Below are 13,002 nucleotides of genomic sequence, written 5' to 3'. Positions count from 1 at the left end.
CCAGTCTGGATACTGGGGTGGGCCCAGCAGCTTCGTTGTCCCCCGCTTTGGATTAAGTCTGTGGAAGTTGGAGAACCCCTGTGTAGGTACTGCAGGGCTCCTCCGCAGATCACGAGCCTCTTTGCTTTTATTGTCTCTTGTCACCTCCTTTTTATAAAGGCTCCATGTCTTCCCACGCCCCAGAGTAAAGCCTTCACTCCTAATCAGACATGCAAGGCGCCCCACACTTAGCAAGGTTCTCCCCTCTACTCTGTGTCACACACAGCCTCCACGCCTTTGACCAGCTCACCACTGTGCTCAGAACACCCTTCGCTCGCCTCCACTACCAGCCTGCGTTCCCTCGGGAGATCATCCGGCGCCCTAGAACCCCAACTCCCAACAGTCACAGCGGACCACCCTCACTGAGTCCCCTGCATCCAAAGACTTGACAGCTTTGCCACAAGGAGCCAATGCTCAGTATGTGCTTATGAAAACGAACCCTATCTTTTGAGATTTAATAAAATTGCTGAAAACCGGCGTGGACCCCGTAGTTTCAGAAATAGCTAACAAGGTGGCTGTGCATCCCGGGAGGCCCGCCAGGCACCTGAGGAAGGGCCACTGTCATCTCTCGAGCCTCGCAGCCCGCGCGCCTCAAAGCTTTCTACCCCGTGGCAACCCCCTCCCGCTCCGCCCCTTGGCCATGCTGAGCGCCTCCTCCGCTCGTCACCGCCCCCCGGCTGTTATTGGCGGCTCAGTCCGGAAGTCTTGTTTATTGGAGCGTGTCACGGAGGCGGGGGAGGAGCCCAGCGTCACAGCGCAGAGTTCATTGGTTCCTATCCGTCTATCACACGGTACGGCTTGTCTTCAATCTTCATTGGCTAGCGAGCTCAGAGGCGGGGTTCCGCAGTCGCCCGGACATGGCGGACGGTGGAGGCTGGCGGGTGAGTGCTAGGGGCGTCCTAGACGTGCAGGGACCTCCTTGGGCCGAACGACCGGATTACCCGAGGCTTCTCCCAAGTAAGGGGTGGGATGGAGGTCCCTAGGCGGGTAGTGCAGCGGCTTCTGGCTCAGGCGTGCTTCTCGCTGCAGCCGCCGCGCCCCTGCGAAGTCTACCGCGCGGAGTGGAAGCTCTGCCGCAGCGCCAGACACTTCCTGCACCACTACTACGTCCACGGCGAACGGCCGGCCTGCGAGCAGTGGCGGCGCGACCTGGCCAGCTGCCGGGAGTGGGAGGAGCGCCGGAGCGCGGAGGCCCAGGTGCACTGGGGAGCTGGGGGTGGCGCTGGGCCGTGGGGGTGCATTGCCCCGGCGTCCGAGTGCACGGACCACACCCTCCCCACATTCCAGGCCCGGGGGCGCTGGAGAGGAGTACAGTCTGGGTCCCCCTTTGGTTGTGCTTCCTTCCCTTTGAGAAATAACAAATATTAGTATATCAACGGGGGGTTCAGACACTGAGGAACAAAGAAAGGAAGAGAATGTAGAGGGGTTTGGAGAGAGAGGAGGGATCCCCTAATAGCGTTAGTGTCCTCAGCAGGCCTGCAGAGGAGTTGATAATGCTGAGGCCTGAAAGACCGGGAACCAGCCTTAACAGCCTTCACCCAGCCCAGGTGAGGAGCACAAAGAAGGATCAGGTGCTTGGAGCCTAAGGACGGTGGGCTATAGAGGGGTAGAGGATGAGGCTAGGGAAGTACCAGGGACCTGGTGGGGCGTAAAGATGGGTTTACAGATCATGGGAAGCATGATCTGATTTATATCTTGAAAAGATCAGTCTGAAGGCCCTGGGTAGCTCACTTGGTTAAGCGTCTGACTGTTGACATCAGCTCAGGTATTGATCTCGGGGTCAGGAGCACTGGACATCAGGTTAGGCATGGAGCCTACTTAAAAAGGGGGATGGGGGCAGGGAGTTCCTGAGTGGCTATGTTGGTTGGGTGACAGACTCTTGATTTACGCTCAGGTCGTGATCTCTGGATTGTGGAATCAGGCTCCACGCTGGTCAGGGAGTGTGCTTGGGTTTCTCTCTCTCTCTCTCTGTCTCTCTGTCTCCCCTGTCCCCCCTCCCTCCCCTTCCCTTTCTTTAAAAAAAAAAATATATATATATATATATATATACACACACACACAGATATAGATATTATCAGTCTGACTGCCAGGGTGGGAGAGTGTATTATGGTGGGCCAAAGAGACCAGTGAGGAGGTGGTTCTGGTTTTCTATTCATTCAGTGAATATTTATCATGTTGGGAGCTCTTAAAGATGGAGGAGTGATGAGAACAGAGCCCCTTCCCTTCTGGCACTTTCATTCCATTCTAGAATAGGTAGTGGTGCCTTGGAACTATTTTGGATGGGGACATGAAGAGAAGCTTGAGAGTGCAGTGCTCATGGTGAAGGGGGAAGAAGATCCAGCAGGGCTGGCAGCTGCTTCAGCATGCTTAAATGTATATGATTATTGAAACAGACAAATAGATGCTTCTATATAAAAGAAAATGATGACCGTCTAATATAAGTGGAAATCAAAAAATTGGGAAAGATAGCTTGTCTGTATGGCAAGAAATTAATAACTTTTTTAGGGAGAGTTCAGTAAGAGCTTTTCTTACCACAAAAATGGGAATGATTTCAGGATAGAAAAGTGGGGAGAGGGGGTGCCTGGGTGGCTCAATCGGTTAAGCATCTGCCTTCAGCTCAGGTCATGATCCTAGGGTCCTGAGATGGAGCTCTGTGTCCGTCTCCCTGCTGAGCAGGCTCCCTAATTTTCCCTCTGCCCCTCCCCCAGCTCCTGCTTTCTCTCTCCCCCTCTCTCTCTCTCAAATAATTACGTTTTTTTTTTTTAATTCTTTTTTAAAAATGGCAAAGGGCACAAAGAAGGAATTCATTCAAAAAGAAAATTAAATGACCTGGTATACAAGGTCAGATGACAAGTGATTTCTGCCCAGTGAAATGTTAGAAGTGTTGATAAGGGTTTGGAGAGTCAGGGGCCCTTGTGCAGTGTTGACGGAGTGTTGACTTATTCTGATTATCTTATCTGTCAAAAGGATACCTTTTGACCTCCTTATTTTACTTCTGAAAGTCCATCCTTGGGAAGTAACTGGGTAACAGTGCATTTAAAACTAAAAAATACCTGGGGTGCCTGGGTAGCTCAGTAAGTTAAGTGTCTGCCATTAGCTCAAGTCATGATCCCAGGGTCGTGGGATCAAGCCCCACGTAGGGCTCTCTGCTCAGGAGGAAGTCTGTTTCTCCCTCTCCCTCTGCTTGATGCTCCCCCTACTTGTGTGCTCTCTCTGTCAAATAAATAAAATCTTTTTTAAAAAAGTTAAAAATACCTGCTGCATCACTATGATAGTACAAACACTGAAAGCATCCTAAATGCTGCTAGCAGACATGTAATCAAGTAACTTCATCCACACAGTGGGGTACAACTTAGCCATTAAAAAAAATAGATAGCAATCTATCTGGGCAGGGAAAGGTACCCGTAGTATACCTAGTGATAAACCATGGAAGTACACTAGGCAGTAGATTATTCCATCTTTAGGGAAACACTATTAGCACTAAAATTTGAGTCTAAAATTGTGTTGGGGAAGCTGTTAGTTTCACCACAGGACGGAAGTCTGGGGGTTTTTCATATCCTTTGCATTTCTGATTGCTTTTTAAGTTAAGAACAAAAACATTCTGTTTAAGACAGTAGAGCTTGAGCAAAGACAGACAATGAGATAGAGAAGGTGAAATTATATCTGTAAAAAGGCCAACATAGTGCTTGGCACCTACCAAGTGCACTTTTCATGGTTATAAGGTACTGCCCCGTGTTTATTTTGGGAAGAGAGTAGCAGAGAAAAGCCCACTGGTTGAGTGGTACCTATTGTCTTTTGTCTGGATTCCTCCTCCCCTGTCCAGAGCTCCCTGGGCATGTGTCTCTTACCTCATCCTCCCCACTGAGGCCACTTTTTCAGACTCTTGTGCTCCTCTCAGCTTGGCCTGATGCTGGTCTCAGCAGGTAAATATGATTAGGTCGAACTGAAGGCATCAAGTCCTGAGGCCCAGAACAAGACATTTTAAACTTTACTCAAATGATGGTGATCTGTACAATAGTTTTCACAGTAGCTTAGGAGAAGGAATGATCTAGATCTTTGTGTTTTAGTATGAAATCATCGCCAAGGTTTATTAGGTAGAAGCAGCCAAGTTCTGGAGTGGTATGTGCCTCACACTTCATTTTTCCAGCTTTTTCGGAAGGGGCCTGAGGAGAAGGGAGTTACAGGGGCGACGAGCTGGAAGTGACTGGGGGTCTCCTTTGCACAGCGGTCCCTCTGTGAGAGCGAACGTGCAAGAGTCCAGGCTACACGGAAGCACACCCTGGTGTGGGCCTTGAGGCAGAGCCCTCCTGCAGACTGGCACCTCCCTCTACCACAGGAGGAGAAAGACCAGTGATGAACACTCCGGAATGGCTTCCTCTCATCTGTTTCAAGTGGGGCTGTCGCAGGACCCTAAGGACAGTGACCAGCTCAGTCTAGTGAGTCCCTGAATTTTCCACTTGGCTTAGAACACAGAGCCTGGGGTCTCCAGCCCTCCTTGCCCACCCCCGCTGCTGCCTTGCTCTGGCAAACAATCTCGCCCACTGCACAGCTCCCAGGATGCCAAACACCACCGCAGATCCCAGTAAGCAGCCAGGTCAGGCCAATTCATGCTCCACTCCCGGACAACAGCATTCTCAGGTAAACTCTTGAGCAGTAGACCTGACCCAAGTGGACACATGAGGTAACTAAATGGTCGTGCTGTGGGGAATACCTTTCCTGGTCTTGGCTTGGTGACAGTGTGCATTGCCAACCCCTGGTGCTTACACGGAGTTATTAGCCCACTCACTAAGTTCATCTGCGGCATTGCTCTTCGTAGGAGATAGGCCTCTTGGTTTTTAAGAAACGAACACAGCTACAGAATACACAGTCTCGCATTAAACAGGATCATAGACTCTTGGCTCAAGAAACCCAAGCCCAGGGTGTGTGGAATTTTAGTCTCCTTTAAAATTTCCTTTGGTTGGTTTTAGAAAATGTAGATTATCTCAAATGCCATTTTACACATGTGATTTCAGACAGACTGAAAATTAAATCCACAATTTAATAGTTGAGATTGTTAAATTTAGCATCTGATATTATTGTGCTCAGAGAGTATGGGAATTTTATATACTTACACCCCCGTAGGTGTTTTTAAAATATATGCATATGAGCCAACAAGAACTTGAGTTTTTGAAGAGGTCTTTTTATCACTAACGAAATGATTTAGCATCTCGTGGCTGCAGAGCAGGTCCCATGGCATGGTGCCAAGGGCGAGGTTGGCTGTGTGCTCTGCAGCCTCTCTGCTTCTGCCTGGCCAAGCTGCCACTTTAGTTCCCCCGCCCCCCTCCCCCACGACTGGGCCTCAGCCTGGCTACAGGCAGTGAGTAGGTCAGACATCTTTTAACTCATTTTTGGGGGCAAAATAATCCCATCACTTCGGAAAGGCACAAATTAAAAATTAGATTTTGCCTTGTCATCCTGTATTACCCCAAGAGTCCCTGTGACTGCACATACCTGTAAGTTTGGGGGGATCTGCACATAGGGCCCCAATAACCTCTCCCTGTGTATGTACCTGTGAGCGGTAGGGATGTGTGCACACAAGTCCCCAGTGATCCTTCCCTGTGACTCTGTGTACCAGGGTATGTGTGTTGGGGGGGGGGGTTACACATAGGTCCCCAGCAGCCTCTCCCTCTGTGTGTGTGTGTGTGTGTGTGTACCCGTTGAGTGGTAGGGGCGTTTGCACACAGGCCCCCGACGGTCCTTCCCTGTGACTGCATGTACCTGTGAGTGGGTGGGGGGTGTGCTCATAGGAGCCCAGGAGCAGAGGGGTGAGTATAAAGAAGAGCCTGTCTCAGCGTGGGTGTTTTGATATCTGAGTCAGCCAGGGTATCTGTCTTGTGTCTGTGGCTACTTTCTGGAGCATTTCCAGCCAAGGAGGAGAGTGGGAAGCTGGGGAGCTACAGGCATTCTCTTCACTCTGAAACAGAAGAAGGGACATTGGAATTTTGCAATCTGTGTATGATCCCTTGGGGTTCCTGGGGCGGGCAGGCGGGGGCGGGGGTTGCTGCAGTGGCAGCCAGCACAGCAGTCCTGAGGGCTCACCACAAGGGATCCACATTCTCTATGTGATTGTTTAGGGCTGGAGGCTGCCCGGCACTGAATGCGCTCTCTGTGAGTCTTACTGACAGATAATCATTGCTGCACAGAATGTTCCTACGTTTGCTCCTGTTTTAACTTTTTAATTCCCAACATCTGAGCACCTACTACACTGCCCGGTGGGGCCTTTGGCTTTGGGATTGCACTCTTGAAATGGGCAAGTTGCCTTCAAAGAGCTCCAGTTGAGTTTAGGGGCCTGAGATAAACATTTAAACATAATTAAAATAAGTCTAAAATAATCTTAAGTGTTGTGAAGAAAATGGGCAGGGAGAAGATAGAGCAGCCCTCAAATTTTTTGCATGAAACCCATATCAAGTTCTGTGATCTGGTACATACTTTATATACTGCATATATGATTGAAATAAGCCTCACAAAACAATCCTTACCTGTACAAGGTGTGATGCACTGACATTTGCAGTTCTGTGCCACTGAAAAGAAACTGCTGTATGTGCAGCAACTTGGGTAAAGCTCAAGTAAATTATACCGAGCTAAAAAATCTTAAATGGGTGCATATGACATAGTTGCATTTATGTAACATTGGTGAGATGATGTAATAATAGGGATAGAGAATGGCTAATGGTGCCAAGGGTTAGTGATGGAAGGAGGGTGTGGATGTGGCTAGGGTATATAAGGGGATCCTGTGGTTATGGAACCTTGACTCCTACAGAGCTGCATGTGTGATGGAATTGTGCAATGCTAGACATACACACAGGTGAGTGCAGACACAGTGGGAAACCTGAATGCATTCTGGACTCTGCCTATGTCAGTCTCTTTCTTACACACTGTATGTGGCATGTAAGATGTTAACTCTTGGGGAGGCTGGGAGAACCACACACAGCCTCTCCTTGCATCTTTATTTCCAGCCTCCTGTAAATCTGTAACTACTTCAAAATAAAAAGTTATAACTGCTGACCCTGACCCCATGAATTGATTATATAACCTAATGGATGAAACCTATTTTTTGAAAAGCACTACAACAAAGCAACTGCAGGGGTGCCTGGGTGTCTCACTCAGTTAAGTATCTGCCTTCAGCTCAGGTCGATTCCAGGGACCTGGAGTCCTACATTAGGCTCCTTGCTCAGCAGGGAGCCTGCTTCTGCCTGCCTGCCACTCCTGCTATTTGTGCTCTATCTGATAAATAAAACTAAAAACAAAACCAACAGGGAGGTGGGGAAGGCCTCAGTATCTAAGTCGAGACCAGGATGAAGAGGCCTGAGCCTTACAGGGGAAGCAGCCCACAGTCCACAAGGAACACTGGGTGCCATGTGCTGATGGGGGGGAAGGTGGATGGGGGTCTGTAAGTTATGATCATGGGTGGTGAGTAGCCAGATGCCTGCCCTGGCTTGTGCTTTACAGGGCCCTCTGGTTGTTGTGCAGAGCAGCTTACAGGGGGTTAGGGGAGGGCAGGGTGGGGGAAGTGGCCACATGGAGGCATCAGTTGGCTGCTGCAGCAGTGGAATAGACAAAATGTGGCAGTGGTATGGACCTTAAGGGAGCAGTGAGGTTGTGAAAAGTGGCCATATTCACATCTCAAAGATAGAACTAACAAACTTAGAATCCTTAGGCAGTGTTTTTATCCAGTAAAAATGTTTAGTAAGTTTTTAAACCAAAAATGAACCCCATACCAGAAGAAAATAATTTGAATTCTTCCTCAAATGAAATGTTTTCTTGGTTTATCTGCACTAAGGCGGTGAAAAAACCCAAACACTTTGTGAGGTAGCAGTGCAAGTCACTGGGAGAAATGGCTCTATTTGCTCACTGGACCTTCACTATTTCTGGCTGAATTGTGTTGTTACCCACCCCATGCCACCAAATTCCTGTGTTGAAGCTCTAACCACTAGTACCTCTGAATGGGACTATTTAGAGATAGAGTACTTAAGGAGGTAATTAATTTAAAAGGAGGTCATAATACTGGGCCGTAATCCAATCTGACTAGTATCCTTATTACATGAGACAGGCAGAGAGGGAGGACCCTACAAGGACCCAGGGAGAAGGTGGCTCTCTGCAAGCAAAGGAGAACAGCTTCAGAAAAAACCAGTCCTGCCAACACCTTGATCTTGGGAATTCTGGCCTCAAGAGCTATGAGAAATTTCTGTGATTTAAGCCCCTGGTCTGTGGTACTGTGCTCTTGCAGCCCTGGCACACATTGACTATCTCAGACTAACACTTGAATCGAGAGTCCCCTCCTAGGGGACTTTAAGTAGTGGGTGCCAGACTTGCTCTACTCTCTTCCTCTTCCCTCCCCAGCTTAAAACCCAAAGATGGCCCTGCCAGGGATGTGGGGAAGGTCCCATGTTCCATTTCCCCAGTGGGAAGGCCCAGCCTCTCCTGTCTGCACAGGTACACAGACAGCGCACAGCACACAGTCTACACATCCTTCTCCTCTGCTCTTGAGGTACATAGCTGCCTCTTGCTGGTGGTGTCTGCCCCACACAACTGGAATCTTCATTTTTACTGGGGAGCAGCGGTAAATGTCTTGGTCATTCTCTCCCAGTACCAGACAAGGGCACCATCTCTCACCTCTATCAGTCTTCAGGTCAATTAATTTTGACTCACGCATAAGACAGAGACACTTGATTAAACATATTTATTCACAGCATCCCTGGTTCTGTGACAAGCAAGCTTGAGCCCTCATCCTCCTGGCTCTAAAGGGCAGAGTGTTCTGCGGGCAGGTGCCTGTAGCTCTACCTCTTAAACTCCACCTGTGTGTATACCTTGGTGATATCATGGTACCTGCCTTCAGGGGGCTGGTAGTTGGAGACTGGTGGCGTGTAATCTGGTCCTTCTCTTTCAAAGGGGAACAAACTGAGGTCCCGCTTGGTGGCCTCTGCATGTAGCTCTGGGGACATGAGTTGCAGCTCCTGCAGAGCTTCCTGCTGGGACTTGAGCATGGTCCTAATGGCATCCCTCTCCTTCTCGTGCTCTTGATGCTTGTACAGAGACCACTTCTTCAGAAGCAGAGCTCTCCTCTCACTCTCCTCAAAGGGAAGCTCCACAGGAGGCCGCTGTCTGGGAACACACAAATCCAAAGGTGTAAAGCTGGGAAGCACCGATCTCACTGGCAAGGTAGGCTGGGTGACTGCCTATGACCAAAACGTCTCCACTGCCAGACAGAGATGGGACTTGGGGGAAAACATGAAGTTAGGGATAAATAACAGAATGGTCAAAAATAAATAAATAAATAACAGAATGGTCATGTGGCAGCGGATGCAACTGATGCTGGAAGCCAGTGCCATCTGCTTTACATGGATACAAGAGACAGTGAGCCTCTAAGAAGACTGGCAGCCCTTCCCTTACCCCAGGCTGACACTACGTTTGGTGAGTATGGAAATGTTAGGTGGTGTCATGAAATGGGACACCCAAGTCCCAAGGAGATCAGAGCCCAGATCAGCCACAGAACACCAAAAAAGCACTTGTTCTGTTCCACCTGTATGGCAAGCTGTTACTTTATAAATGGTACACGCTTTTTACAAGGCAGCAACCCTGCCAGACCTGTACACATCACATTACAACTGTGAATATTTGTACCATAAAGCTAGAGGCTAAGGGGTTTCTACCATCAAAATGAGGCAAGGGCTGCAGACCCAAGGCTCAAGTTATCAGTCACAGCTAAAACTCAGCTTGCAAAAAAGCAACAACATGAACTGGGTTATCAAACAGTTATTCTGATTTCCTTCCCATGTCAGCCATTCAGAAGCACCACCCAGGAATGCTTTCACCACCTCCCACAAAACACAGTCAAGGAGAAGAGGACTCAGACTGGGACCTAGTCAGCCCATGCCCACTCACCTCATGGGTGTGAAATGCAGATACAACTACCTGAAGATGATGGAACTCTGTCCTGAGAACCTCGACCCTAGAGAACTCTTACCTTGCTTTATCCAAGAGCCTCACAGGTGTAATAAAATCTTCAATGGGAATTAGCTCCTGGCTAGCTTTCTCCAGTCGTCTGATCCTCTTTTTCAGACGATCCTTTACTGCTTGGTCTTTTTTAGGATCTACCTTTTTCTTCTTTCGCAGAGGTTCTGCTCTAATGGATAAAGCAAACATTAGACATTTTCCTCTTCAGCCTTGCAAACCTGCTGAGAGACATGGTGCTGGGTGAGGTGCCCAGAACTTGTACTGTGCTCTCCACTGGGGAAGGAACTATACGTGGGTCTAACCTCATGAGCTGAGTGTGAAGGGGGTCGGCCTCCAACCCAGGATCCTTGTCAGAACTGCGTGGGCACTGGCAACCCAGGAAGGGCTAGAAAAACTTCATGGGCCATCAGGGTATAAATTAAAAATAAGTACTCATCTTTCATGTTGGGTTCAGGTGTGTCTTAGGATTGCAGTGGAAACTAAAAACACCAAACTGATGAATTAGAAAATCATTACTCACAAAATTTTAAATGGATTTGTGATTTTTTAAAAAAAGATTTTGAGATAGAGAGTGAGAGAGACAGCATGAGCAAGGGGGAGTGAGAAGGACAAGCAGACTCTCCTCTCAGTAAGGAGCCCAATGCAATGCAGGGCTCAATCCCAGGACCCTGGGACCATGACCTGAGCTGAAGACAGATCCTTGACCAACTGAGCCACCCAGGACCCCTGAATTTGTGATTTGTAAAAGTCATTTGAGTAATAAAAGTGACTGCTAGGTCTCTCAACTTTTTGGGATTTCTTAACAAATTTCCCATCCTAGAGCATTCACAAAAGTCCAATGTACACTCAGGAACAGATCTCCTATGGGGATAATATACTATTAAAAATAAGTAAATCCTCTGGGTCCCCTGGGTGGTTCAGTAGGTTAACCATCTGCCTTCCACTCAGGTCATGATCCCCAGGTTCTGGGCTCCAGCCTCACAGCCAGCCAGGGGACCCTTCCTGCTCAGTAGGGTGTCTGCTTCTCCCTCTTCCTCAGCCCCTCCCCCGGTTTGGGCTCACTCGCTCTCTCAGATAAAATCTTAAGAAAGAAAATAAGTAAATCCTCTAGCATCAAGACTGAGCCTTGTGAATCAAGTCCCTAGAAAGCATCCAGACTCCTAGGTGGAAAAGCTAATCCTCATGCCTCCCTAGACCTCCCTGGGAAATCAGATATCTGTGCTGTGTCTTTTAAAACGTACAACAATCCCTTTAAAACTAATTTTTATTTAATCCATTTTTATATTTAATTTTTGTTTTCTGATTACAGGCAGCAGTATTCCACATACAGAATGCTGAAAAACAGAAAAGCATCTACCTATATTTAGCCAAGAGAGGCACGTAGGTGGCTCAGTCGTTAAGCATCTGCCTTCAGCTCAGGTCATGATCCCAGGGTCCTGGGATTGAGCCCAGCATTAGGCTCCCTGGTCAGGGGAAGCGCCTCTCCCTCTCTCACTCCCCCTGCTTGTGTTCCCTCTCTCGCTGTGTCTCTCTCTGTCAAATAAACAAAATCTTTAAAAAATAGTAAATTTAACCAAGATATTTTCCAGGCAAATAATTTTGCAAACCAAATGCCCTGTAGTCTTGTTCTGCTCATATGCACATCAGTCTCCTGCAGACACCCCCAAAGGGTCGGGCCCAGGGTAATTTACCTCATGGGAATTAGTTCCCAGAAGGATAATAAAGAAGCTCGCTGGTGGGTATCTCTAATCTGTGTCTGCCAAGTTCCCAGGAGCCTGAAAAAGACAAAAGGATATATAAATATCTGACTCTCCTCACTAAACAGGAAAAGAGCAAAAAAAAATATGCTACCCTTAAAACCTGGGGCCCTGGTAACTGCTGGATGTGACAAGTCAACGTGGGAGACTTGCCAAAATCCCCCGTTCACACCAGAGAGCACTTGGGCAGAGTCCCTGCTCGCCAGGGTCCTTGGATTTTCATCTACAGGAAGAAGCGCGATCAGCTAGCCCTCCCTGAGATAAAGTGGTCAACGGCGGTCGGCGAGAGAGCACAGGCGAGGGACCCCACTACCCTGCTGTGGTCCGCACTCACCAACTCCGTGAGCGCAGAGCGCGAGCGGAAACCCCTAGCGCCGCGAGTGCCATCGCCCCTCTGGCAGTCAACCCGCTGCTTCCGGGCGCGCGCCCCTTGGAGGTCCGGCCCGCAGTGCCCCTCTCAAAGTTCCGGCCTTCCCGTCGCTCCGCGTTCCCGCGTTCCGGCTACTGAGGGCTGGGCTGAACCTGGAACGCCCCCGACGTGGCCCCGCCCAGTACGCCCCGGCGCCGCGCGGGCACGCCCCGAGCTCCTTGCACGTAGCTCTGCGTCCTCCCTTCCGTGTCTGCGGGTGGCTGCGAGCTCTTCCCTGCTGAGAGTACAACTGCATTAGCGGTTGCTCTAGGTCGTCGGCTTGTGTCCCTGCGAGGGCTAAGACCCCGCAGTGCAGCCAGAGTGACCGAGAGGGCGTCTTTCCGGGTACAAGTGCCTACGTCTCTGAATGGTCCCGATCTTCCTAAACGCACTCGTCTCGGTTCTCCCCCTTGATCAGCCCCCCGTCCCAGCCCTCAGGGCTAGCTCCCTCCCGGCATTCGTCCGAACTGCGGGGCCCCGGCCACTGCCGGCCACAGCATCCCGGCTCCGGCACGTGGCCTGGCGCTCGCGAGATGCCCAACACACGCGTATTGATGAATGACGGAAGCTAGCTAATTAGTCGGACTCGGCACCAGCGAGGTAGAGCTGGTGAGAGGGCCGTTCACGCCATCCCGACCCTTCCTGGCTTCGCTGGCCCGGGCTGCAACTCGAGGCCCAGCTCGCCAGCCGCCCTCCTAGTCGAGCCCCTCGTCGGCGACCGCGCCCCAGGCGGGCTCCAAGTGGGGTCACACTGCCCTGCCCCTGCCCGCGAAGAAGCCCGGCCGGCCCCGTCCGCGTGGGGAG

At 49.8% G+C, this 13,002-nt stretch overlaps 2 protein-coding genes across 3 annotated transcripts; one reads left to right on the top strand and one right to left on the bottom strand.

Annotated features, from left to right (window-relative positions):
* Positions 1–815: 815 nt before the first annotated feature.
* CUNH22orf39 (chromosome unknown C22orf39 homolog) lies at positions 816–9,237 on the top strand. Of its 2 annotated transcripts, XM_013051339.2 has the most exons (4): positions 816–920; positions 1,069–1,236; positions 4,265–4,475; positions 9,111–9,237. In XM_013051339.2, the coding sequence occupies exons 1-3, from the start codon at positions 897–899 to the stop codon at positions 4,391–4,393; spliced, it is 321 nt and encodes a 106-aa protein (XP_012906793.1). In that variant the 5' UTR covers positions 816–896; the 3' UTR covers positions 4,394–4,475; positions 9,111–9,237. The 2 variants fall into 2 exon arrangements, with proteins under 2 accessions (XP_012906793.1, XP_044921241.1); XM_045065306.1 differs by lacking the exon at positions 9,111–9,237 and having other exon boundaries at positions 4,187–4,399.
* On the bottom strand, positions 8,744–12,931 carry MRPL40 (mitochondrial ribosomal protein L40). The gene is made up of 4 exons (XM_004742599.3): positions 12,124–12,931; positions 11,724–11,807; positions 10,043–10,201; positions 8,744–9,180 (listed from the first exon to the last, which is right to left on the bottom strand). The coding sequence occupies exons 1-4, from the start codon at positions 12,174–12,176 to the stop codon at positions 8,856–8,858; spliced, it is 621 nt and encodes a 206-aa protein (XP_004742656.1). The 5' UTR covers positions 12,177–12,931; the 3' UTR covers positions 8,744–8,855.
* Positions 12,932–13,002: the final 71 nt, after the last annotated feature.

Source organism: Mustela putorius, unplaced genomic scaffold (genome assembly GCF_011764305.1).
Source record: "Mustela putorius furo isolate JIRA1106 unplaced genomic scaffold, ASM1176430v1.1 tig00003858_pilon_pilon_pilon, whole genome shotgun sequence".
Taxonomy (NCBI): domain Eukaryota; kingdom Metazoa; phylum Chordata; class Mammalia; order Carnivora; family Mustelidae; genus Mustela; species Mustela putorius.
The sequence above is the reverse complement of the archived record's forward strand: the minus strand, read 5'-3'. Positions and strand labels throughout refer to the sequence as shown.